A 23,994-nucleotide genomic window follows, 5' to 3' on the forward strand; every position below is an offset into this window, starting at 1 on the left:
GGGCAGAGTTGTGAGGTGTAGGGCTTAGAAGTTGGGGGGGGTGGACGTTTGCTGAGGGCTTCTGTTGTGTCATGTGCTTTGCCAAGCGTTTTCTGTACATGATCTCATTTGACTCTTGAAACAACCCTGTGAGGTAATTATTATCACCGTGATTTTTACAACAGCCCCATGAGGAAGCAGTTAGTGTATAAGGAAAGGAGGCACAGAGGTTTGAGGGATGCCCTGGGAAGGGGCCGCTTGAGTATGGCAAGGGGTCTCTGACTTTATCACTGCTGTCTTTGCGAAGATCCCCAGGGAGAGGATGGCAGAGCTGAGACCCCACCCGGTAGGTGGGATCATGTGGCCCTTGGGTGCATTTCCTGAGAGGTGGCACAGCTTTTCTTGGAAGGCCGAGGCTGCCCTCTTCTGGTTGGCTGGAGCTGGTGGCCACGCTGTACAGCACCATGCTTTGGCGGCCACTGACCTAGGGTCAGGCATGAGCTGGGGCTGGGTGTACAGATATGCATCAGACAGGCTCCAGGGTGAAGAGCACCAGCCACGCCTTACACGGGGCTCTGGTCCACCCACCCACCTTCCCAAGGACCTTATGTCATCTCTCCTGCCCCATCCCTTGCCCTCTCTGGCTGTCTCCCTCAGCATCCTCCCATCTTAAAATGCCTTCTCTGGACACTACATCATCCCCCAGCCCAATCCCTTGCTCCCTCTTCATGGCCAAACGGAGTTGTCTACACTTGCCTGTCTGCAGTCACTTGTCACTTTCCCTTAGCACCCAGTCCTTAAGCCACTGCTTCCCGACCTCCACTCATCATTCCAAGGAATCTCCTCTTGCCAACGTCCCCAGCAATCTCCAGGATCCAGTGAGCACTTTATTCTAAATATTCATTTTGAATTATTCAAATAATACGTTGATTCATCTGCAAAAAAAAAAGTAGAACGTCAGCTTTATGTCTCCAGAGATAATCAACATTCTGAGTTTGAGTTTGGTGGCTACATGGTATTTGAAAAATACTTACAAATATGATCCATAGGAAACATACAAAATACCTTGTGATTTTGTAACAAAATATAAGATGTTCATGTGGTAGGTATTGTGCCACATAGCTTTATTTTTATTTTTAAAATAAATTTATTTGTTTATTTATTTATTTATTTATTGGCTGCGTTTGGTATTCATTGCTGCGCGTGGGCTTTCTCTAGTTGTGGCGGGTGGGGCTACTCTTTGTTGCGGTGCGCAGGCTTCTCCTTGGGGTGGCTTCTCTTGTTGTGGAGCACGAGCTCTAGGAGCACGGGCTTCAGTAGTTGTGGTGCGTGGGCTCTAGAGCGCACGCTCAGTAGTTGTGGTGCACTGCATGGGCTTAGTTGCTCCACGGCATGTGGGATCTTCCCAGACCAGGGCTCGAGCCCGTGTCCCTTGCATTGGCAGGTGGATTCTTAACCACTGTGCCACCAGGGAAGTCCCTTACAGTAGCTTTAAGCTCAGCAGATTTTGGAGATCTGTCCATGTTGATGCTTTTAGACCTCGTAGGGGACACTCCTTGCTCCTCCTAGCTTTTGATCTCACCATGAAAAAGTGTGTGTGTGTGTGTGTGTGTGTGTGTGTGTGGTGGGAACACTTAAAGTGAGATCTACCCTCACAAATTTTTAAGTGTTTAATAAGGAATTGTTAAGTATAGGCACCATGTTGTACAGCAGATCTCTAGAACCGATTCCTCTTGCAGAACTGACACTTTATACCCATTGAGTAGCAACTCCCCATTTGAAACATTCTTTTTTTTTTTAGTATTTTTTAAATTTATTTTTTATTGAAGTATAGCTGAATTACAATTTTGTGTTAATTACTGCTGAACAGCAAACTGACTCAGTTATACATATATATACATTCTTTTTCATATTCTTTTCCATTATGGTTTATCACAGCATACCGAATAGAGTTCCTGTGCTATACAGCACGACCTTGTTTATCCGTTCTATATATACCAGTTTCCATCTGCTAATCCCAAACTCCCAATCCATCACTCTCCTACCCACCCTCCCCCTTGGCAACCACCAGTCTATTCTCTATGTCCCCGATTCTATTTCTGTTTCATAGATAGGTTCATTTGTGTCATATTTTAGATTCCACATATAAGTGATAATCATATGGTATTTGTCTTTCTCTTTCTGACTTACTTCACTTGGTATGATAATCTCTAGTTGCATCCATTGAAACACATTCTTTTTAAAAACACAGGCCTAGCCTAGGATATTGTGGGTTGGGTTCCAGACCACTACGGTAAAGTGAAGATCACAATAAAGTGAGTCACAAGATTTTTTTGGTTTCCCAGTGCATATAAAAGTTATGCTTACACTGTACTGTAGTCTATTAAGTGTGCAATAGCATTATGTCTAAAAAAATACTTTAAGTAAAATGTACATACCTTAAGTAAAAAATATTTTCTTGCTAAAAAATGCTGACCATCATCTGAGCCATCAGCGAGTTGTAATCTTTTTGCTGGTGGAGGGTCTTGCCTCCATGTTGATGGCTGCTGACTGCTCAGGGCGGTGGTTGCTGAAGTGTGGGGTGGCAGTTTCTTAAGAGAAGACTCTTCCTTTCACTTGAATACCTAGAGGTCATTGTAGGGTTATTAACTGGCCTAATTTCGATATGGTTGGGTTGTTGTATGTCAGGGAATAGGGAGGCCCAAAGAACGGGAGGGAGATGGGGAATGGCTGAGGGGTGGATCAGTCAGAACACACATTTATCCATTAAGTTCACTGTATGGGCGTGGTTCGTGGCACCCCAAAACAATGACAATAGTAACATCAAAGATCACAGATCACCATAACAAATACAGTAACACTGAAAACGTCTGAAATATCACAAGAATTACCAAAATGTGACACAGAGACATGAAGTGAGCAAACTGCTGGAAAAATGGTGCCAATAGACTTGCTTGATGCAGGGTTGCCACAAACCTTCAATTTGTAAAAATCGCAATATCTGCAAAGCACAAGAGAGTGAGGCGAAATAAAATGAGGTATGCTTGTACTCAACAACACGTGCTCTTGGTTTTAAAGACTTTAGAAACATATCCAGTGAAAGTGGACGCTGCTGGGAGCCTGCTCCACCCTCCTGGGGTGCCTCTGACAGTGGAGAGGTCTCCTTCTGCACAGATGTGAATTGCAAGACAGGATTTGCTTTGACAGGAATGGCATAAGAACCTCTGCGTTGTTCTGCCTCTTCTGGGGACTCTCTCTCCTCCCCTCGGTCCTGTGCCGCCTCTTCCTGCTCTCTAGCTGGGAGAGTTCCTCTGGATTCTGGCTCAGCCTCCCTTCTCTTATAAACTCTCTGTGTTCCTAGAGGATTTCATCTCCTCCCATGGCTTCAAATACCCCTAATATGCCACCACCTCCCCTGTTTTGATCTCCAGCCCAGACCCTATGTATCCAGGTGCTGACTTGTTACCACAGGATGCCTGGAACCCAGTGTGTTCAAATGCACTCATGATCTTCCCCTCGAGAGGGGCCCCTGGGTCTGCTGGGTGAGGAGTCCCCCTCAGACATCTAACCCCACATCCCCACGTGCAGTCCCTCACCAAGCTTGCCAGCCATGCCTTCAGGTGACACCACCCCCCTTTCTATGCAGCCTGTCCTATTTCCCAGGGAGGTTGTGACTGTGTCCCAGAATTCTCCTAGGCCCTTCCTTGGTCCATTTTCACACAGTAGCCAGAGTGACATGCATTTAGACCTTGCATTCAAAATGCCCATCTGATCATGTCCTTTTCCCTCTTGAGACCCCTCAAACTGTTTCCCACCACTGGTAGGGTCAAATATAAATCACATCAGCCTTCTTGGTCTCCCTGTTGGCTCTGCCTGCATCCCTCCAAGCTCATCGTCCCCCACGGTGGTCACCCTGCCCAGACCACCCCAGCGTTCTCTGTTCCTCCCTCAGGCTGAGTACATTCTTGCCTCAGAACCTCTGTACAGGCCACTTCTCCTACCAGAAACATTCTTTCCTTCCCTTTCAGCCTGGCCCAGGCCTCCTATGGGGCTCAGCTTAAATTTCTTACTTTTTTTTTTTTTAAATTGAAGTATAGTTGATTGACAGTACTGTGTTAGTTTCAGGTGTACAGCAAAGTGGTTCAGTTATATATGTATATATCTATATTCTTTTTTCAATTCTTTTCTATTATAGTTTATTATAAGATACTGAATATAGTTCCCTGTGCTATACAGTAAATCCTTGTTGTTTACCTGTTTTGTATGCAGAAGTATGCATCTGTCAATCCCATACTCCCAGTTTATTCCTCCCTCCCTTCCTTCCCCTTTGGAAGCCATAAGTTTGTTTTCTATTTCTGTGAGTCTGTTTCTGTTTTGTAAATAAATTCATTTGTATCATATTTTAGATTCTACATATAAGTGATATCATATGGTATTTGTCTTTCTCTGACTTATTTCACTTAGTATGATAATCTCTAGGTCCATCCACATTGCTGCAAGTGACAGAATTTCATTTTTTATGGCTGAGTAATATTCCATTGTGTGTGTGTATGTATATATATATATATACACACCACATCTTCTTTATCCATTCATCTGTTGATAGACACTTAGGTTGCTTCCATGTCTTGGCTATTGTAGTGCTGCTGCTATGAACATTGGGGTGCATGTATCTTTTCAAATTAGAGCTTTTGTCCTTTCCAGATATATGCCCAGGAGTGAGATTGTTAGATCATATGGTAACTCTATTTCCAGTTTATTAAGGAACCTCCACACGGTTTTCCATAGTGGCTGTACCAATTTACATTCCCACCAACAGTGTAGGAGGGTTCCCTTTTCTCCACACCGCCTCCTCAGCTTAAATTTCTGACCTTCAGAAAGCTGTCCGTCACCCCCTCACATCCAGGTTTCCCCATCCCACATTCTCTAGTATCCCGTACTTGTTCTCCATGGCTCTTATCCATTTGTAATCCTGTTATTACTCAGTGTTCATTCATTCCTCCCCTTCTTTCCCATCTTCCTGAAACCTCCACAGGGTCGGAGACCCTGTCTGCTTTACTCACCACTTGTTTTCATTAGCACCTGTCTCAAAGCCTGGCAACTCAATAGATGCTCGAGACACACTTGCCAATTCAGCATCAAGGTGTCTTCTCCACTGAAGTGCTGTGGTTAAAAGCTGGTGTGCTAGGGCCTCCCTGGTGGCGCAGTGGTTGAGAGTCCGCCTGCCGATGCAGGGGATACGGGTTCGTGCCCCGGTCTGGGAGGATCCCATATGCCGCGGAGCGGCTGGGCCCGTGAGCCATGGCTGCTGAGCCTGCGCATCCGGAGCCTGTGCTCCGCAACGGGAGAGGCCACAACAGTGAGAGGCCCGCATACCACAAAAAAAAAAAAAAAAAAAAAAAAAAAAAAAGCTGGTGTGCTAAAGTCGGACGGTCCTGGGTTAGAATTCTAGCAGTGCCACTTGTAAGCCGTGTGACTTTGGACAAGTCACTTAAGGCCTCTCTGAGCCTTTGTCTCCTGCCTCATAAGATTAATATGGCGATGAAATGAGAATGTCTATAAAATATTTAATGCAATGGCTGGCATACAGTAATCCTTTAATGAGTGACAATGGTTATTATTTAAATAATTTTAATCAAAGCTAAACCACAGGTCCCCAAAGTGTTACCATTGCTGCTTCCTCTCACCTCTTGGGTGAAGCAGGGAGCAAAACCACATTTTCATAACTGCTCAGACGTGGGGTCTTTGGAAGCAAGCTGTGATGACAGCAGTTCCAGCTCTGGAGGTGGACCTTTGTGTCTCCCTCTGCTACTCACTGGCTGTGTCACCAAGGCAAGTGGGTTTCTTTGAACTCAATTTGTCCTCTGTAAAATGTGGCCGATAAATATTTCATAGGATAGTTATAGGCATTGCATGAGATAATGCACATAAATACCTCGTGCTGAAAAGTTGCTACATTAAAATTAGTCTTATTACAAACTTGGGATGGCTAAAGATGGCCCTGTGTCTCCTACCGTGCTTCCAAACTGCCACCTTCTTAATCATGGAGGGTCAGGCTTGAGTTTGAAAGTTGGTTCTGCCTCCTACTTGCTCCATAGCCTCTCTGAGCATGTTTCCTTCTCTATAGAGTGGAGCTAATACCATCTGGTGACGTACTGTAAAGAGTAAATAAAAGAGTGAGTCTAAAGCAAGGGCTGGGGACTTCCCTGGCGGTCCAGTGGCTAGGACCCTGTGCTTCCACTGCAGGGGGCACAGGTTTGATCCCTGGTCGGGGAGCTAAGATCCCGCAAGGTGCGCAGCGAGGCCAAATACATATATACATACATACATACATAAATAAGTAAAGCAAGGGTTGGCAAACAATGGATGGTGGGACTTGTAGAGTTTTATTGGACTACAGCCATGCTCATTCACTTATGCATTATCTGTGGCTGCTTTGGTGCTACAAAGACATTTGAGTAGCTGTACAGAAACTGTACGGCCCACAAAGCCTAAAATATTTACTCTCTGGCCCTTCATGGAAAAAGTTTGCCAACACCTGATGTAAAGCCTCTCATTCAGTGCCTGCTTGTGGTAGGTGCTCTGTGACCATGGTTGCTTTCACCATCATCATCATCATTGTCTGGATCATTAATGCAGCAATCAGGTGGAGCACTATTCTGGAAAGGTGAGGAAGAGGAGGCCCTGTGGGGAGAGGGCCTTGCTGGAGCCACCCAGCACCATGCCATGCACAGAGCAGGTGTTTGGATGTTGGATGACCTGTGTCAAAAGACTATTGGTCTGGTGAACTTTCTAATACATCAAGTGATAGTCTCTAAACATTTAAATCTGCCAGGAAAATGTGTCAGAAACCTGTTTTCAGGGCTACCATGAATCTGTGGAGTGCCTTTGTGTGAATTAGAAAATGTATCCCTTCCTTAAGACACTTAATTGTTGTAAATAAATATACTGATTTTGTTAGAGCAAGATGCTTTACTGTTAGGAAGTCGTAATAAGCATACAAATCTACCATGTATTCTCTGAACGGGACCCCTCCCTCCCTGGGATTGTGCAGTAAACCACCCACACAGCTGTACATGGCAGCCCTGCCTGTCAGTGGTGAACCAGCGTGCGTCCTGATTTTTGTATACCTGTTGTCTAAAAGTGAGGTCCACTTTTTATGAACCTCCCCAGGCACAGCTATGACTTTGCCCCTCATCTGTGCTTCCTTGGCCTCCGTGGGCCCAGCAGGCTCTGGTGCTTCCTCACCACCACCTTTGGGATCCCACAGGCAGAGATGGAGTTGGCCCAGCGTATTGGCGTCCCCGCCAGTAAGATCATCTACGCCAACCCCTGTAAGCAAATTGCACACATCAAGTATGCTGCCAAGCATGGGGTCCGGCTGCTGAGCTTTGACAACGAGATGGAGCTGGCAAAGGTGGTAAAAAGCCACCCCAGTGCCAAGTAAGCTGAGAAGCACTCATGTGGGAGGCTGGGCTGCATGTGAGGGCAGGGGGAGTGGGAGGAATGGGGCCGGGGCTGAGGACCCTGCCTTGGACCCGGCCAGAGTCACAGGAGGTTGGGGCAGGCACTCCTGGACTGGACCCAGGATGCAGAGCCTGAGTAGGACAGAGGTAGAAATGATGGATTACAGGCCAGGCAGAGCAAAGCCCACGGTACTACGGAGGTCAGAGTCACGGCAGAGGAAGCAAGATGGGGTGGTTTTTTCACAGAGGAGGTGGCATTTAAAGTTTCACAGAGGAGGTGGCATTTAAGGAGGGCCTTGAGGAGTGACCAGCATCTGGGGAGGGCATAAACAGCGTGTCAGAGTGAACTGCGTGAGCAAATGCATGGAGGCCAGAAGCAGCATGGGGCATTTGAGGGATACGCAGAAATTTGGTATGGCTGGAACATACCATGTGCAAGGCGAGAAGGAGAAGTGAATGGTGCTTGTCACAGGGCAGGGACCCCGGTGCACGTGGGCTTTGGGAGGGGTCAGGGCTGGACATCTTGCTCAGGCTGTGCCTCTCACCTGGTCCCTGGACACCCTGGGGAGCCAGGTGGCGGGCCACTCTAGTTCACTCAAAGCAGCTTCCATTTTGTCTGTTTTACATATTGGGGATATCAGGGTTCTCAATAAGACTGTGTTTAAAAAATGGTCCCCCCGATACAAGAGAAGTTGGAAAAGCCTGGCTGGTGTTAAGGCTGATTCGGAGAAGTGGGGCTGCTCAGAGGAGAACTGGTGAGGTCGGGACCAGGGCAGGGGCCCCAGGGAAGGGCCCAGGGACATTTAGGGAATGGATTGGACAGGACTCAGAGGCTGACTGGCTGTGCAGGGAGAGGAAGGGGTCCAGGGGCTTGTGGGGTTGGGTAGCTCTGAGCCATGAGGGCTCACGCCTCTTGACTTAGAGAAGGCTTGGTCGGGGGCGGGGTGGGGTGGGGTGAGGCATGGCACCCCCTGCAGAGGTGCTGCGTGTCTCCTCAGGATGGTTCTGTGCATTGCCACCGATGACTCCCACTCCCGGAGCCGCCTGAGCCTCAAGTTCGGAGTGTCGCTGAAATCCTGCAGACACCTGCTTGAAGATGCCAAGAGCAACCACCTAGAGGTGGTGGGTGTGAGGTGAGTGCCCAGAAGCCCCGCTGTCACCACCCACGCCCACTGCCCACTGCCTCTTTCCCAGGACTTAATCAGCTCTGTGTGAGACCTCCCTCAGGGTCTCCAAGGAGGGCCTGTCCCTGGGCCTCGAATTCTGCCATTTGAGAGCTTCCTCCCTTTGGAAAGAAGGTTTGGAGTGTCCCACTGCCCCAACCCCACAGTCTGCAGAAGGTCCTGTCCCAGGAGGTTCCAGGAGGGACCTGGCTTTGCAGGAGTTTTCCCAGCCTGAGGCCAAAGGTCATCCAGGCACACCTTGGCTCTGCCTCTTTTCTGGTAGGGGATATGGAAGAAGCAAGAACTATGACCTAACAATATAGCTTTCCTTTTTTTTGGACTTAGGATGGCCAGGCACTCTGCTAAATGCTTCATGGACACTATCCCATAACTGTGGGATCTTATCCCCACTTTATAGACGGGGAAACTGAAGCACAGCATGTCAGACTGCTGAGTGAGATGTACATCAGATCTGGCTGAATCTGGGGCCCTAGCCCTCACCCCAGAAGGCTCAGCCCCAGGGGCAGCATGGAGGGATTGGGGGGGGTGCCAAGTGCCAAGGGACCTTGGATCTAGTCTCCTGTCCACTCCTCACTTGCCACATGGCCCTTGGCAGCCCATTTAACCTTTTATGCCCACAGTCACTACATCTGGAAAATGGGCACAGCATCCAGTGTGCTCGACCAAGGTTGCTCCTGGCTGGGAATGAGGTGGTGGTACTTGGGCCCCTGTGTGTAAGCCGAGGCTCTTCCTCCCTTCTCAGTTTTCACATTGGCAGTGGCTGTCCTGACCCTCAGGCCTACGCTCAGTCCATCGCAGACGCCCGGCTTGTGTTTGAGATGGGTGCTGAGCTGGGCCACAGGATGCACATCCTGGACCTTGGCGGCGGCTTCCCTGGAGTGGAGGGGGCCAAAGTGAGATTCGAAGAGGTAACCCTGGGATCGCAAGTGTCACACTGTGCTTGGTGGGGGTGGGGATGGGGGTGAGGAGGGTTATAATGATCCCAGGAAGCCCACTGTGAGTGGGTCTCATGTGCTACGTGCTGTGCTTAGTGCTTTACCTGGATTATCTTATTATTAACCCTGTGTTACAGCTGAGCAGAGTGAGGCTCGCAGACGTTACTTCACTTCCTGGCTGCGCACCCAGCTCTGCCTGACTCCGTCCATGCACTTATTTGAGGCTTAACCAGGCCATATTTGCATAAGTCATAAGGCTTTCTGAGGGTCTGGGTGTACCCTATTCACCCTCCTGCGGACTGATGAGAAGTCAAGTGGGCAGGGGAAGGAAAAGCCAACCTTCTGTCCACTCCTAGTCCGTCTGTCTCCTTCCCATCTGGAAGGTGAAATCAGGAAAAACGTGTCATTGCAATCCCAACTTGAACCACTAGGGGTCGCTTTTCCTCAGTAAGTGCCCGGTCCTGGAATATTCACATCTTGGAACTGAATTTCAGAAAATAATACGTGATGGACACTAAGAATTAGCTTCAAAGATGAGCATTGCAGCCTTCTTCATAACAGAAGTCCAGTGGACTTCCTTGGTCCATATAGCATTCAGGGATTGGTTAAATTATGGTATATTCTTATGGTGAAAACATTTACACACATGGGGAGATCATTCAGTTTATTGAGTGAAACAGTTTATAAAAACATATATACTTAGAGCCCTATCATGTTTATAATAAAAAATCAGCTTTTTAGGTTTGTATAAAAAGGAATTAAAGGAGCTACTCCAAAAAGTTAACACTGATTAGGTTAATCTGGGTAATAGAATTAGGGGTGACTTTGACCTTCTTTCTCCTTCTCTGTAGTTTCTATTTAAAAAATGTGTTACTTAGCATATTGGTTATTTAGGAAAGAAAAATCCACGTCAGGGCTTCTGGAATCTGAGTACCAAGTGTTAGATTAAGGGTGTCTTTTCCCATTGTAGGGTCATTGAAGGGTGATTTACACAAGTGTGAGGGTCTTGACCCAGCTCTGTCTCTGCCTACCTTCTTGTCCAGCTGTCCGTGGTTACCAGCTGGGGTAACCTGAAATCAAAGAGGCTTTCAAGAAATAGACATGGAGCTGCAACAAGTCTTCAGCATAAACCCCACATTTCAAACATGTAATTGTCCCCCATCCTCTCAGATTTCTTCTGTGGTCAACTCAGCCTTGGACCTGTACTTCCCGGAGGGCTGTGGTGTGGACATCCTTGCCAAGCTGGGGCGCTACTATGTGACCTCGGCCTTCACCTTGGCAGCCAGCATCATCGCCAAGAAGGAGGTTCTTCTGGAACAGCCTGGCAGGGAGGGTAGGTGCCAGATGGGCAGCGGAGCCCCATTCTTCCCTAAAACCAGGGACAGTGGCTGGCTGAGCCTGGTCTGATTTTAAGGGGCGGGGGAATCTGGAAAATGGGTCCTTGCTTTAGGGAAATTTACAATCAAGTCTCCTCACCCAAGACACTCTTTAGCATCTCTTTTTTTTCCTATGCATGTTTATATTTTATGAAGATTGAGATCAAAGCAACCTTAGGGAGAATAGATGCTTTATTAACCCTATTGTACAAATGAAGAAATTGAGAGCCAGAGAGAATACAAGTGAATTGCTTAATTGCTAGTAAGTGGTAAAGCCTGCATTTCACCCCTTGTTTGTCTTCTCTACAAAGTACAGGCTCTTACTCACCCTACTGCTTCTCACAACATATTGAAAGTAATTAATGACAACTTATATTTGTCTAAGCCCACTTTATAGACGACAGAACGTAGGCATGGAGAGGTTGAGTCACTAGCCCAAGGTCACACAGCTAATAAGGGGCAGTGCCAGGGTTCAAGTCCAGGCTGGGCTGACTCAAGGCTCCTCTGTCCACACTGCCAACATCAGCGCTCTTCCCTGACCTTCCAGATAGATCAGTCGTCCCAGCAGCCTCTTGAGTGAGAGGTCTGACTCTGATCTTGGGGCTTTTTTCTCTGCTCTGGGACCCCCAGGCAGGAGAGCCTGACGTCAGTGTGCTCTTCCTCGGAGAGGGGTCGTGGGCTCCAGGTGGAAGGTCTTCTGTGTGTGTGTGTGTGTGTGTGTGTGTGTGTGCAGGGATGGAATTCTGGCCTCCTTTACACATCTGGGGGATTATACTTTCTCGTCCAGCAGGGAGACCTGGCTTCTCATTCCAGCTCATGCACTGCCCCATCGTGTGCCTCTGAGCAGGTGGCTTAACCTCTTGGGGTCTTGAGTTTGGGTGGGCTGCTCTTCTGCCTTTGCTGGGGCATTGAGGGGCTCAGATGCAGTGAGGGAGTGTGTCCTGGGCAGGGTTGCTCAGCTGCAAGGTGTTTCCAACAGAGGAGCGAACCTCCTCTCACAGGAGGAGGCTGGCCACCTCATAGCTGAGGAAGGGGTAGCCCTCTTGCTTCAGTAGCTTGTCCCCTTGCTGAGCCCGCCATAGTTCCAACCCCTTATGTGCTGCTTGTGCTGCCCCGCCCCCTCCCCTCCCTGCAGAGGAAAACGGTTCCGCCCCCAAGACCATCCTGTACCAACTCGGTGAGGGCGAGTATGGAATCTTCAACTCAGTCCTGTTTGACAACACCTGCCCTACCCCCATCCTGCAGAAGGTGAGCCTACCCCACTGGGCCTGTTTTCAATTGGGTGGGTGCATTTAAATAACATTTGTGTGTGTGTATTGTTATCTAATTTTAAAAAAGTAAAACATTCATTGTGGAAAACAGACAATAAGAATAAAGAACGTTATCACCCATAATTCCATCACAGAGATAGACTCTTTGAACATTAGATTTCTTTTCAATCTTTTAAAAAATGTATTATACTTTTGCCCATAAAGTTGGGATCATATCCATTTGTAACCTGATTTTTTTTCCACTTAGTATGGGGTGTAGCTCTTTGCATGCCATTAATCTTTGACAACACGCTTCTTTTTTTTTTTTTTTTTTTTTGCGGTACGCAGGCCTCTCACTGTTGTGGCCTCTTCCATTGCGGAGCACAGGCTCCCGACGCGCAGGCTCAGCGGCCATGGCTCACGGGCCCAGCCGCTCCGCGGCATGTGGGATCTTCCCGGACCGGGGCACGAACCCGTGTCCCCTGCATCAGCAGGCGGACTCTCAACCACCGCGCCACCAGGGAAGCCCAAAACCTTTAACTTTTTTTTTTGGCGGTACGCGGGCCTCTCACTGTTGTGGCCTCTCCCGCTGCGGAGCACAGGCTCCGGACGCGCAGGCTCAGCAGCCATGGCTCACGGGCCCAGCTGCTCCGCGGCACATGGGATCCTCCCGGACCGGGGCACGAACCCGTGTCCCCTGCATCGGCAGGCAGACTCCCAACCACTGCGCCACCAGGGAAGCCCTGACAACACGCTTCTTGATGACTACATAATATTTTAGCCCATCTAACTCTAGTGATTGTCCATTTGGTTTCCTGTTTTTGAGCTTTGTGGGTCTATCTTGACATCCATCTCTGATCACTGCTCTGGGGTAAATTCCTAGAAGTAAAAATTCATCTTTAATGAGTTTTCCATGTTAACAAAGGAATAGGAATAGACAGAACATTCCTTCTAGCCTGCAGAATCCAGCCCAGGGCCTCTGGCAGCTTTAGCGGGCATTGTTAAGAGGGGAAAGAAAATCAGACACACTTGTAAGATTTTCACATCTCCAGGCCTTTGTGTGGTCTTGCTTTGGGAAGGAAACTTAAGTGCCTAACTAGTACCTAGACCATCGTGAGCTTTCAATATGTGTTTTTGTTTTTCTTTCCGTTTCCATGCTGACTAGTTTTTCCAGAGGCAATCAGACGTTAGCTCCTCTTTGTAGTTCTTCCTGCCTCTCCTCTACTGCTGGCAGAGGGAGCCCCTCTCTCCTCCAGGCGCCCCTACCCTACCCGCGACTTGATGGATATTCATTCCATAGCTGCCTTGTCTGAGTAAGCCTTCCCGACGTGCTCAGGAATTCAGTTTTCTACGGTGATGAACGAGCATTCCCTGCATTCCTGTGGTCTCCCACATCCTACCACACAGAGGAAGCACCGGGTCTAGGCCAGCCAAGCCCCAGGCTACACAGCAGGCAGCAGCTGCTTCCCAGTTACTCTCCCTTCCAGTCGCCCTCCCAGTCCCGGTTCCGCTCCCTTCTTTCTGTTGCAGGCCGTCCCTGGCCCACTCCCCATTCCCTTCATCAGCTCTTCAGATGAGCGAGCAGGGCTGTAGTCCCAGCCCAGCCCCATACCTGCTCCAGGCGCTCTGGCTGATCAGTCTCTAGTTGGTGTTCCTGACTTGGGCACCAGGATGGTACTGACCCTCCCTGTGGCCTGTGCTGTTCCTCCTTTGGTGGGTGCTGAGGTTTCTTCTTCAGGCTGTCAACCACTTAGGAGTCCTGCCACGTGACCATACCCAGGGTGGGGCCCGCGGTGTGGCCGTGGAGACAGACACCGGTGTAGGTGACAGCACACATAGTCAGTTAGCTACAGTTGGGCTGGGAGTGTGTCAGAGGGACCCAGCCTGGCCAGGGGTATCTGCACTTTCTTCCCCAAGGAAGGTGCCCCTCACTTGCCAGGATGGCAGCTTTGTACCCTGCACTTCGTGCCCAGGCACTTTGTTTTTGGACCTCAGGGAGAAAAACTCATTTTAAACATAATCCTTGGTTCAGGGTTTTCTTCTCATCATTGGAATATGCATGGCTCCTTTTTGTTTCTTTTCTTTTTAAAAAATTCAACAAATATTTGAGTACCCTCCACATGCAAGGCATTGTGCTGAGGTCTGCAGAAGACAGTAAGTGAGGAATAATTGCCTGTGTCTTGGAAATACAATCCCGCTGGGTAGAAACGTGTGTGTGTGTGTGTGTGTGTGTGTGTGTGTGAGAGAGAGAGAGAGAGAGAGAGAGAGAGAGAGTAGTACACAAACTACAACAGTGTCATGAGAAGAGTACAAAAACTACAGAACAAATGTTATTGAACTTTTTTCAAAAATATTTTAGTAGTTGTCACTAAAAGATAAGGACTTAAAAAAAGAACACAGTAACATCACCAAACTAAAAAATGAGCAGTTCCATAGTATCCCCTGTCATCTAGTTAGTGTTCAGATCTCCCCTCATAAATGGTTTATATAGTTGATTTTACAGATGAGAAAACTGAGGCATAGGGTGGTGAAGCAACTGACTCAAAAGTCACACAGTTGATAAAGGAATAAACTGTAGACCCTTGGGGGCAGAGTTCATGTCTTATTCACCTTTGATTACCTGTCTGCTGCCAAAGAACAAGCTCTTGACTATTGATACTTTCCTATAAAATGATGGCCTCTCTATAAAATCACCGCCTCCTTGTAAAATCTCGCCATTGTTGGGCATTTGGGCATTGCTAATTTTTGTTTATTCTTATTCATGTTTCTATGAGTACTCCCTCTGCCTAGAATGCTCTTTGTTAGTCTCTTTGTATGCTGCCTCAATGCACATGCTTAAAGTATATTCCCTTTTAAAAACTATTTTCTTTTCTTTTTTTATACATCTTTTTTGGAGTATAATTGCTTCACAATGCTGTGTTAGTTTCTGTTGTACAATAAAGTGAATCAGCCATATGCATACATATATCCCCATATCCCCTCCCTCTAGAGCTTCCCTCCCACTCTCCCTATCCCACCCCTCTAGGTCGTTGCAAAGCACTGAGCTGATCTCCCTGTGCTATGCGGCTGCTTCCCACTAGCCATCCATTTTACATTTGGTAGTGTATATATGTCCATGCTTCTCTCACTTCGCCCCAGCTTCCCCCTCCCCCACCCCCGTCTCTGGAATAGGACTACCGGGTAAAATGATTTGAGCATTTTTGTACCTCTTGATACGTATTGTCAGATTGTTTTCCTCAAAGCTTGGACCAATATTTATTGTTACCATTTGTACCATTTCACAATAAGCTCACCAGTATTATGTGCTGTGACCATTTTCTTTTTTCTATTTTTTCTTTTTATTTAAAAAATTAAAAAACTTTTTGGCTGTGTTGGATCTTTGTTGCTGTGCGGGCTTTCTCTAGTTGCGGCGAGTGGGGGCTACTCTTCGTTGCTGTGCCCGGGCTTCTCATTGTGGTGGCTTCTCTTGTTGCGGAGCACGGGCTCTAGGCACGCAGGCTTCAGTAGTTGCAGCACTTGGGCTCAGTAGTTGCAGCGCGTGGGCTCTAGGGCACACGGGCTTCAGTAGTTGTGGTGCGTGGGCTCGGTAGCTGTGGCTTGTGGGCTCTAGAGCGCAGGCTCAGTAGTTGTTGTGCGCGGACTTGGTTGCTTCATGGCATGTGGTATCTTCCCGAACCAGGGATCGAACCAGAGTCCCCTGCATTGGCAGGCGGATTCTTAACCACTGCGCCACCAGGGAAGTCCCGTCAATATATTTTTATATCCTCTGTTCGCCTAATATTGGAGGTCTTAAAGTTTTTTGTTCTTGCAAATGAAGATGAGCCTGCACATGCATGTGTGTATGTATTTAATATAATATTTGATACATATATTTTTTCTTAATCTGATGGTTTATTATTTTAGTTTTGTGATTCTTTGTTATTCTTTCATAGAAGTTTCAACACACTATCATATATCTTAACTAAGTGTGCTGTAATTAATAGTAAGGAAATTTGTCTCTAACTGCTCTGCGGGTTATAGATTACCATATATATGGTGTATATATATAACAAATAGAACACTTATTGGAGAAAAATTTAGCACAAACAGTAAAATAAAATAACCCACTAATCCCACCATTCAGAGACAACTATTGTTAAAATTTACTTTCATTCCTGTTTTTTTTTTAAGTGTTATACTGCACATTGTTTTTAACTTAAAAAAATTATATACTATGAGACATGGTTTTCTTTACTGATATGTTAGGTGGACTCTTTATTTATAAACATTTTAAATGTTCACTGAGTGGTCTAAAATGACATATATTTAGGGTATAAAGATGCAATTCAATAAATGGATATTAGCACTTCATAAATGCAAGGTATAGTTAGGTGTGGGGAGGGACCCAGAGGGGGCAAGTACCATGGGAGTTTTACGAGAATCTTGGGAAGAAAAATTCAGGGTACAAGCTCTAGTTGCCCCACTCTGTACAGAGACACCCCCCCTTGCCAAGATTGGGCTTTCTTACTTGTCATTGTATTTTATTCTAATTATTTATGGTTTAAAAACTGTGAATCCATGTGGAATATATTGCAGTAGTACTTGTCAGGTCTGGATCTGGTTAGTTCTTGTCTTAAAAATTCTTAAGTAATGATTTCTAACCCTTTTTTGTTTTATTTCTGCTTTGCCATACTGTACATTAATTTCATTCTTTTTCAATGATCTCTAGTTTTTATCCCATTCTTTTGACAACAGCTTTGTGCTATGTTTAGAAAACTGGTAGGGTGCCTTCTATTTCCAGCAATGTGGTAGACTAGATACCTCAAACAGCCTCCCCACTGACAACAAAGAAAACTGTGTCCTGACTTAAGAGATAGCAGGGAATCTTCAGAGGTCAAAAAATAAGTGAAAGTAGGAATCTCCATTTCACTTAGAGTAAAAGCCAGTCAACTCACCAGCCTGAGGGATCCTTTTTAAATGTAAATCAAATCATGTCTCTTTTCCGCCTAAAACCCTTCTTTGGCTCCTGTCTCACTCCATATTAAAGCCAGAGCCCTTATAGTAGCTCCCGCAGCCCTTTGTGATCTGACCCTGTTTCCTCTCTGACCACCTCCCCCACCATCTTCACCTTGCTCACCCCACTCTGATCATACCAGCCTCCTTGCAGTTCCTTGAACTCACCCAGCATGTTCCTGCCTCAGCATCTTTGCACCAGCTTTCCCCTCTGCCTGGATCACTTCTCTTCTAGGTACCACACTGGTTCACTCCTCACCTCCTTTAGGTCCTTGCCCTAAAGGAGGCCTACCCTGACACCTTACACCTTATTTAATATTACACCTGTACCCCCCACCTGGTCTGTTGTTTTTTAATTGCTTTATAACACAGTATATAACTTCTTTATTTTGTTTTCCTCCCTCCTGCTAGACTATAAACGCCATGAGGACAAGGATCTTTGTCTATTTTGTTCACTAGTGTGTCCCAAGCACATACAACAGTGACTATTCAAATATGTGTTAAGTGAATTAATTAATCCAGAGAGAAAACCTAACTCTGAAACTGGCTTTCTCTCTGGGAGGCGTATACTGAATCCTTTTAGCACTGATCTTCAGTTTTCATAGCTGTGTGTGTTCCTAGTGACTAGTCAAGATAGAGAATATGATAGGATCCCTCACATAAATCTGGGAACCCTGAAAAAGTACATAATCATTAGTGTAAGAGAATATTAGGAAAAACTCCCACAGAGGAGGACAGCAAGAAAACTTGTCTGTTTTGATCTTATTAGTAGTTGGAAGAGAGCAAAAAAATGAGGATTTGAAACCACAAGCTGGCCTTTTCTTGGGTTTGTTGCCCAAATTCATATTAACTGTGTGGTCTGAAAAACCTCAAGCCTAGAATTCATTTTATCTTGCAGAAGCAAACACAAATTCTCTCTGGAGGAGGACTCCTCAACCTAGGCTTTTAAAAATTCTCACAGATAAAGTTCCAAGGTACATGAGATCACAATAAAAAATCACAAAACACAAAGAAACAAGTCACCATGAGGGGGAACCAGCAGAAGCAATAGACAGCAGATTCAAACCTGCAATTACTACATGTACTGGAATTATCAGATGCTAAAAATAAAAATATTTACAATGTTTAAAGAAATAATAAATTGAAAATATGACCCCAAAGTAAGCAAATATAAAAACATGAACTAACAGATTTTTAAAAGGACTAAATAGAACTTCTAGAAATGAAATATATGAAAATTGAACTTATGCACAGGGTAAGAAAGATATTAGAGACAGTTGAAGAGAGAATTAGGGAATGGGAAGATAGAGCTGAAGAAACTATGCAAATGTAGCACAAAGAAACAGAGATAGGAAAGAAAATAAGAAAGGCAAAAGAAGTGGTAGATAGAATGAGAAGGCATAATGTCTAATCATAGTTTCAGGAAGAGATTGTATCAGGATACAGAAACGAGACAAGTAATTTGAACAGGGGAATTTTAATATAAAGAATTGCTAACTTTAAAGATGGTTAATTACTAATAAGGATAAAGGCAGTTACTACCCCTGGTGTAAGGGAGAGTGAAAAAGGAAGAAACTTAGAGGAGGGCTTCTCCCTCCAAGGCTGAGATTGAAACCTTTAAAGAGAGGCTGTGGCTATTACAAGGATGTGCAGCCTACCAGTGGCAAAGAAACTTTCAGAGGGTTCCCAACACAACTGCATCACAGAAGCAGCCTGCTGTGGAGTGGAGGGAAGCTTGTTGGACTGTGCAGGCCAAAGTTGAACTGTGGGGGCCACTGAAGTGAATGCAGCCAGACCCTCATACCCTGAACCAGAGGTGGCCACACAGAAAACATCAGGCTAAAAGGAGGAAAGTCCCTTCTTCCTGACCTGTTCTTGCAGTGTCTTTCCAGCAACTTCTATTGACAAAGCCTAACATAGAGATGGATAGTAAAGAAGAAATGTCTTACTCCAGCATCACAAACCAGGGCAAAGAAGGGTGGATTTGGAGCTGAGAGGCAAGATAAATAAATTAAAATTAAAAAAATTAATAGCTGGCAGACAGTTAATAAAATGAAAGGGAGGAACACTTATTCTTAGATTTGGGAAATCCAACAAATTCCAAGTATGTTACCTAAAAATAAATCCATACCTAGACAACATATTAGTGACACTGAATACCAGAGACAAGGAGAAGATCATAAAACTAGTGAGAGAAATAAGACAGAAGAATACCTGTAGAAGAATGTTAATTAGACTTACAGCTTATTTTTCTCCTGTAACAATGGAAGGCAGAAGATAGTGGAATAGCAGCTTCAATCTATCAACCTAGAATTTTATATCCAGCAAAATTGTTTTTCAAGAATGAGTATGAAACATAGGCATTTTCCGACAAGCATATACTGAGAGATAGATCTTCACTAAAGGAAATTCTAAAGGATATATTTCAGACATAAGGAAAATTATCCAGATGGATGGCCTGAGTTGCAGGAATGAATGATGAGCAAAGGTAGGTAAATGTGCGGGCATATTTAAAGGATCACTGACTGGCACCAGCATCACCACCACCACCAATTACGTGACTAGAACAAGACACTGAAGTTTATTTTACTCTTATGCAACTGTCTGGATGCAGGCAATTCAGAGCTGGTATAGTGGTTTCATATTCACATGGAACCATATGGCTTTTAGTTGTACCTGTTTCTAGGTGTTGCCCCCATCTTGGTAGGTGCAATTTGAAGCTCCAGCCATTATAGGAAATAAGAGAAGTCCCTCTGCCAGTTGTCTTTCAAGGAAATTTCCTGAAAGTACTTATGCTTTCATCTTATGGCCATAACTACCTGCAAGGGAAGTTGAGAAATATAGTCTTTATTCTAGGTGGACATGTGCCCAGCAAACATTGAAGATTGAAATTGCTGGGGGTAGGCAACTAGCAGCCTCTGTCACAAATAAGATAGACTAAAACACTGGATAGCAACAGAATGTAAGTTGGGAGGTAGAGTAACCAAGTTGGTCTTCAAAGATTTTGAATTGTTTGAGCAGAAGGTAAAGATACCGATTAATTTTAGACTTTATGTTAGGTATGCATGTTAAAATGTAAATGTCTAGAGTACCCACTAAAATAGTAGAAGTTTATTAAAATAGTTTGGTTTGGAGAGTGGCATAAACACATAGACCAGCAAAACATAGTTGAGAGCACAAAAAAGATCCACATATATCTGGAAACATGATTTGACAGCACTTGCAAAGCATATCATGCTAGACCACCTGATTGTCCATATGCAAAAAATGAAACTGGATCCCTATCTTACACCATACATATATATAAATTCCAGAGACCAATATAGGGGAGTATCTGTTTGGCCTTGAAATAGGAAAAAACAGTGAAGAATATCTTTAAAACCAAAAAGGAAGACTGATGTTTGTCTACATTAAAATGAAGAGCTTCTGCTCATCTGTTAGTGAAAGGAAGGAGGCAATCATAAAGTGAGAGAAAAATACTGAAGCACATATATAATTGATAAGGGATTAGTAGAGAGAATATATGAAGGATTCTTGAAACAGAGACAAATAAGAATCTTATGAAAATAAGGGGAAAAAAGTGAAGCAGAAAGCAATAGAAATAGGGGCAAAAGACTTTAACAGGCAGTTCACAGAAGAGGAAAGCCAAATAGAAAATGCAAAGGTGCTCAACCTCATTGGTAATCAAGGAAATGCAAAGTAAAAGGAAAACAAGATACATCTTCTACCAACTAGATTAGAAAAAAATTAAAAGCATGACAATATCAAGTGTTGGTGGCATATAGAGAGTTGGATCTCTTAGATACTGCTAGGTGGAGTTGGTATTTCTACTTTGGGAAACAAGCTGGCATTATTTAGGTAAAGTTAGACATGTGTATACTCTCCCAGCAAGTTCCTAGGTATATATTGCATAGAAACTCTGGGCATGTGTATTTGAAGAGATGTCAGAATGTTCACAGGAGCAATTTATATAATACAAAACATTGGAAACAACCTTAATGTTGTCTTGATGCTGGGTAATAATCAAATAAATTACAGTGTATTCCATACAATGAATTCTATGCAGCTTATTGGAATTATATCTACATGCATCAGTTGGATGAATCTTGGGAATGTAAGTTTCAAATAAACAAAAAAGCAAGTTGCAGAGATTACATACCCTATATTTCCAATTATATACATTTAAAAAAGTTCAAAATCAAATTCTAAATTGTTTAGGGTTAGGTATACTCATGGAAAAGAAAGTAAAGCAAAAGAATAATGAAAACAAAATTCCAGATAATGGTTACCTCTGGAGGGGTTTGGGAAGGGACATGTCATTGGGATGGGGATTTCAAAGATAAAGGAAATGTTCTATTTCTTTAGCTGGGCAGTGGGTACACAGATATTCATTTTATCATTATTCTTTTTATTTTACACATGATACAAATGTCCTTTTGTATGAATTAAACATTTAACAAAAAATTGAGTCTGTCACTGCTACTTATTAATATCCTGTGATAGGCTCATGTTTATTTTTTGTCATATTGTTTCTAACGTTTAGAAAAATATCCTGGGAGTTTTAGTTAGTCGTAGCATATTTAATCTATCTATTAAATTGGAGAGAATTCTCTTTTTTGCTTTACTAAGCTTTTCTAGCTAGGAGAGGGTAGGGCTCTTGTATTTTATCTCTCCTTTTAAGGTTTTATTATTTTCTTTGAATAAGTATTATTGTGGCCCAAGTACATCCCTGAGTTTAGTAATGCTTTCATTACTGTCGTGAGTGAAGATGGTCCCCTGCGTGTTTGAGCTGAGACACTGGCTTGCATGCTGAAACTGAGTTCCTCTAGTAACTACCTCTCTCCCCTTTTTTTTCCAGGTGGGCAAGTGTTATCTGCAATGTGATATTTTATTTCTTTATTTTCTCTATATTGTTTATTTTTTCCCTGCTAGCTATTGCCAGCATTTCTCATGCTATATAAAATAGAAATGATGACAGAAAGCTTCAGACTTGGAGTCAGAAGATGTGGGTCTGAGTCCTGGCTCTGCCATACAGTAGCTGAGTAACATTAGGCAAATTACTTAACCTCTCTGGGCCCTGTTTCTCTCGTTTCTTCATCTGGAAAATGAGGGGGCTTAACTTTAATTACTAAGGTTGCTTCTAGTTCTGAAATGAAGCCATTCTAGTGTATCCCCATTAAGTTAGAGTTGGCTCCTTATTTTAAATAGTTTCTCTTCATTGTGGGGTTTAGTTTTGTCTGTAGTTTTAATCAAGAAGAGATGCTATAGGCTATTGAATGCCATGTTGACATGTATTGGGAAAATTAAATTTGAATTGTAGATCTATATTTTCCATATTACGATGAAGCCAGTGATTGCCTTGCTCATATCATCCCTGCCTTCCATTTAGAGACAAATTATCTGATCATTGAAAGTGATTCTTTGAATATGAGTGTGGATTTGATTAGCTAGGGATTCATTTTGGATTTTTGCGTATATGTTCACAAGTGAGATTTTGATCATAGGCTTTCATTCTGTTTCCTCTTTTTCCTTTTTGTGTGCAGCCCTTGCTCATCCCATTTTTTTCCCTTTGAAAATATTTCTGTACACTTTATGCAGTATAGGAGTTAATTGATTTATTCTTTAAAAGTTGGGGAACTATTTAGGGATTCCATCAAAGCCATGTGCCATTCTAAATGTTTCACCTTGTTTCATCTGTGGATCTGCTCACCTATTGGGCCTCTTTGAGGAAAGCAGCCATTCAGGTGCAGCTAGGAGGCACCTTGTCTGGGACCACCTGGAGTTCTGCTGCTAACCCCCTCCAGAACCTGGAGCAGGTCATTTCTTCTGAGTTTTCTCATCTGTAACAGGGGAATTGCAACTGCCTCCCAGATGAGGTGTGAAGTAGTGGTGGGCACGCTTTGTAAAGTAGGAACCCCCTGCCCTCTCTCTCAGAGGGGGCCCTAGTAGCAGACTGGGCATCTTGTATTTTTACAGGTGCCTGTCCATTTCCATTCAGTTTTCTGACTCATAAATAGAGCTGAGACTTACAAGCCTGTCCCCACATGCTTTTGGAACATTTATTTTGCATATTCCTTTTTTGTTTCCTTTTTTTTAAGGTTTTAAATGATAATTGCATTATTTCCTGTGAAGTTTAAAAATCTTTCTTTTCCACCCATTTTTAAATTTATACCACTACTAAGAAGTGAGAGAACTCTGATTATAACTCAAGAGTTCCTTTTTATTTTATTGTGGAAGAATCTTTGGAACCTATTTTCTTAAGGATCCTCATGGATACAATTATATAGCATTTCCTCTCACAATTCTTTAAAAGTTAGCTTATTGTTTTTTTGTTTTAATTTTTAAAAAAATTATTTATTTGGCTGCGTTTGGTCTTTGTTGCTGCGCGCGGGCGAGCGGGGGCTACTCTTTGTTGCGGTGCGTGGGCTTCTCATTGCGGTGGCTTCTCTTGTTGCGGAGCACGGGCTCTAGGCGCGCGGGCTTCAGTAGTTGTGGCATGCAGGCTCAGTGGTTGTGGCTCGCGGGCTCTAGAGCACAGGCTCAGTAGTTGTGGCACATGGGCTTAGTTGCTCTGCGGCATGTGGGATCTTCCCGGACCAGGGCTCGAACCTGTGTCCCCTGCATTGGCAGGTGGATTCTTAACCACTGCACCACCATGGAAGTCTCTAGCTTATTGTTTTTTAACAACTGGAGCTAAGGGAAATAATTCAGAGCAACTAAGATGAATTTTACTCATTAACGAAGCTGGTGAACAAGCTTGTTAAGTTATATGAACAAGGATGTATTGGTTTGTCTCGCTTTCCTAGAATGTG

The 23,994-nt window shown here is 44.5% G+C and overlaps 1 protein-coding gene across 4 annotated transcripts in view; it reads left to right on the forward strand.

Annotated features, from left to right (window-relative positions):
• AZIN2 (antizyme inhibitor 2) overlaps positions 1-23,994 on the forward strand; it is a gene marked incomplete at its 5' end in the record, with an annotated part of 33,241 nt that overhangs the window by 3,460 nt on the left and 5,787 nt on the right. For 2 of the 4 annotated variants that reach the window (XM_079696406.1, XM_079696409.1), the window contains 5 exons: positions 7,250-7,422; positions 8,444-8,578; positions 9,372-9,537; positions 10,735-10,897; positions 12,076-12,188. In XM_079696406.1, the coding sequence (XP_079552532.1) occupies positions 7,250-7,422; positions 8,444-8,578; positions 9,372-9,537; positions 10,735-10,897; positions 12,076-12,188 (750 nt within the window). Of the gene's footprint in view, positions 1-7,249; positions 7,423-8,422; positions 8,579-9,371; positions 9,538-10,734; positions 10,902-12,022; positions 12,189-23,994 lie in introns of all 4 variants that reach the window. The other 2 variants (XM_079696407.1, XM_079696408.1) reach the window with 2 other exon arrangements.

Source organism: Hyperoodon ampullatus (genome assembly GCF_949752795.1).
Source record: "Hyperoodon ampullatus genome assembly, chromosome: 2".
Classification (NCBI taxonomy): Eukaryota; Metazoa; Chordata; class Mammalia; order Artiodactyla; family Ziphiidae; genus Hyperoodon; species Hyperoodon ampullatus.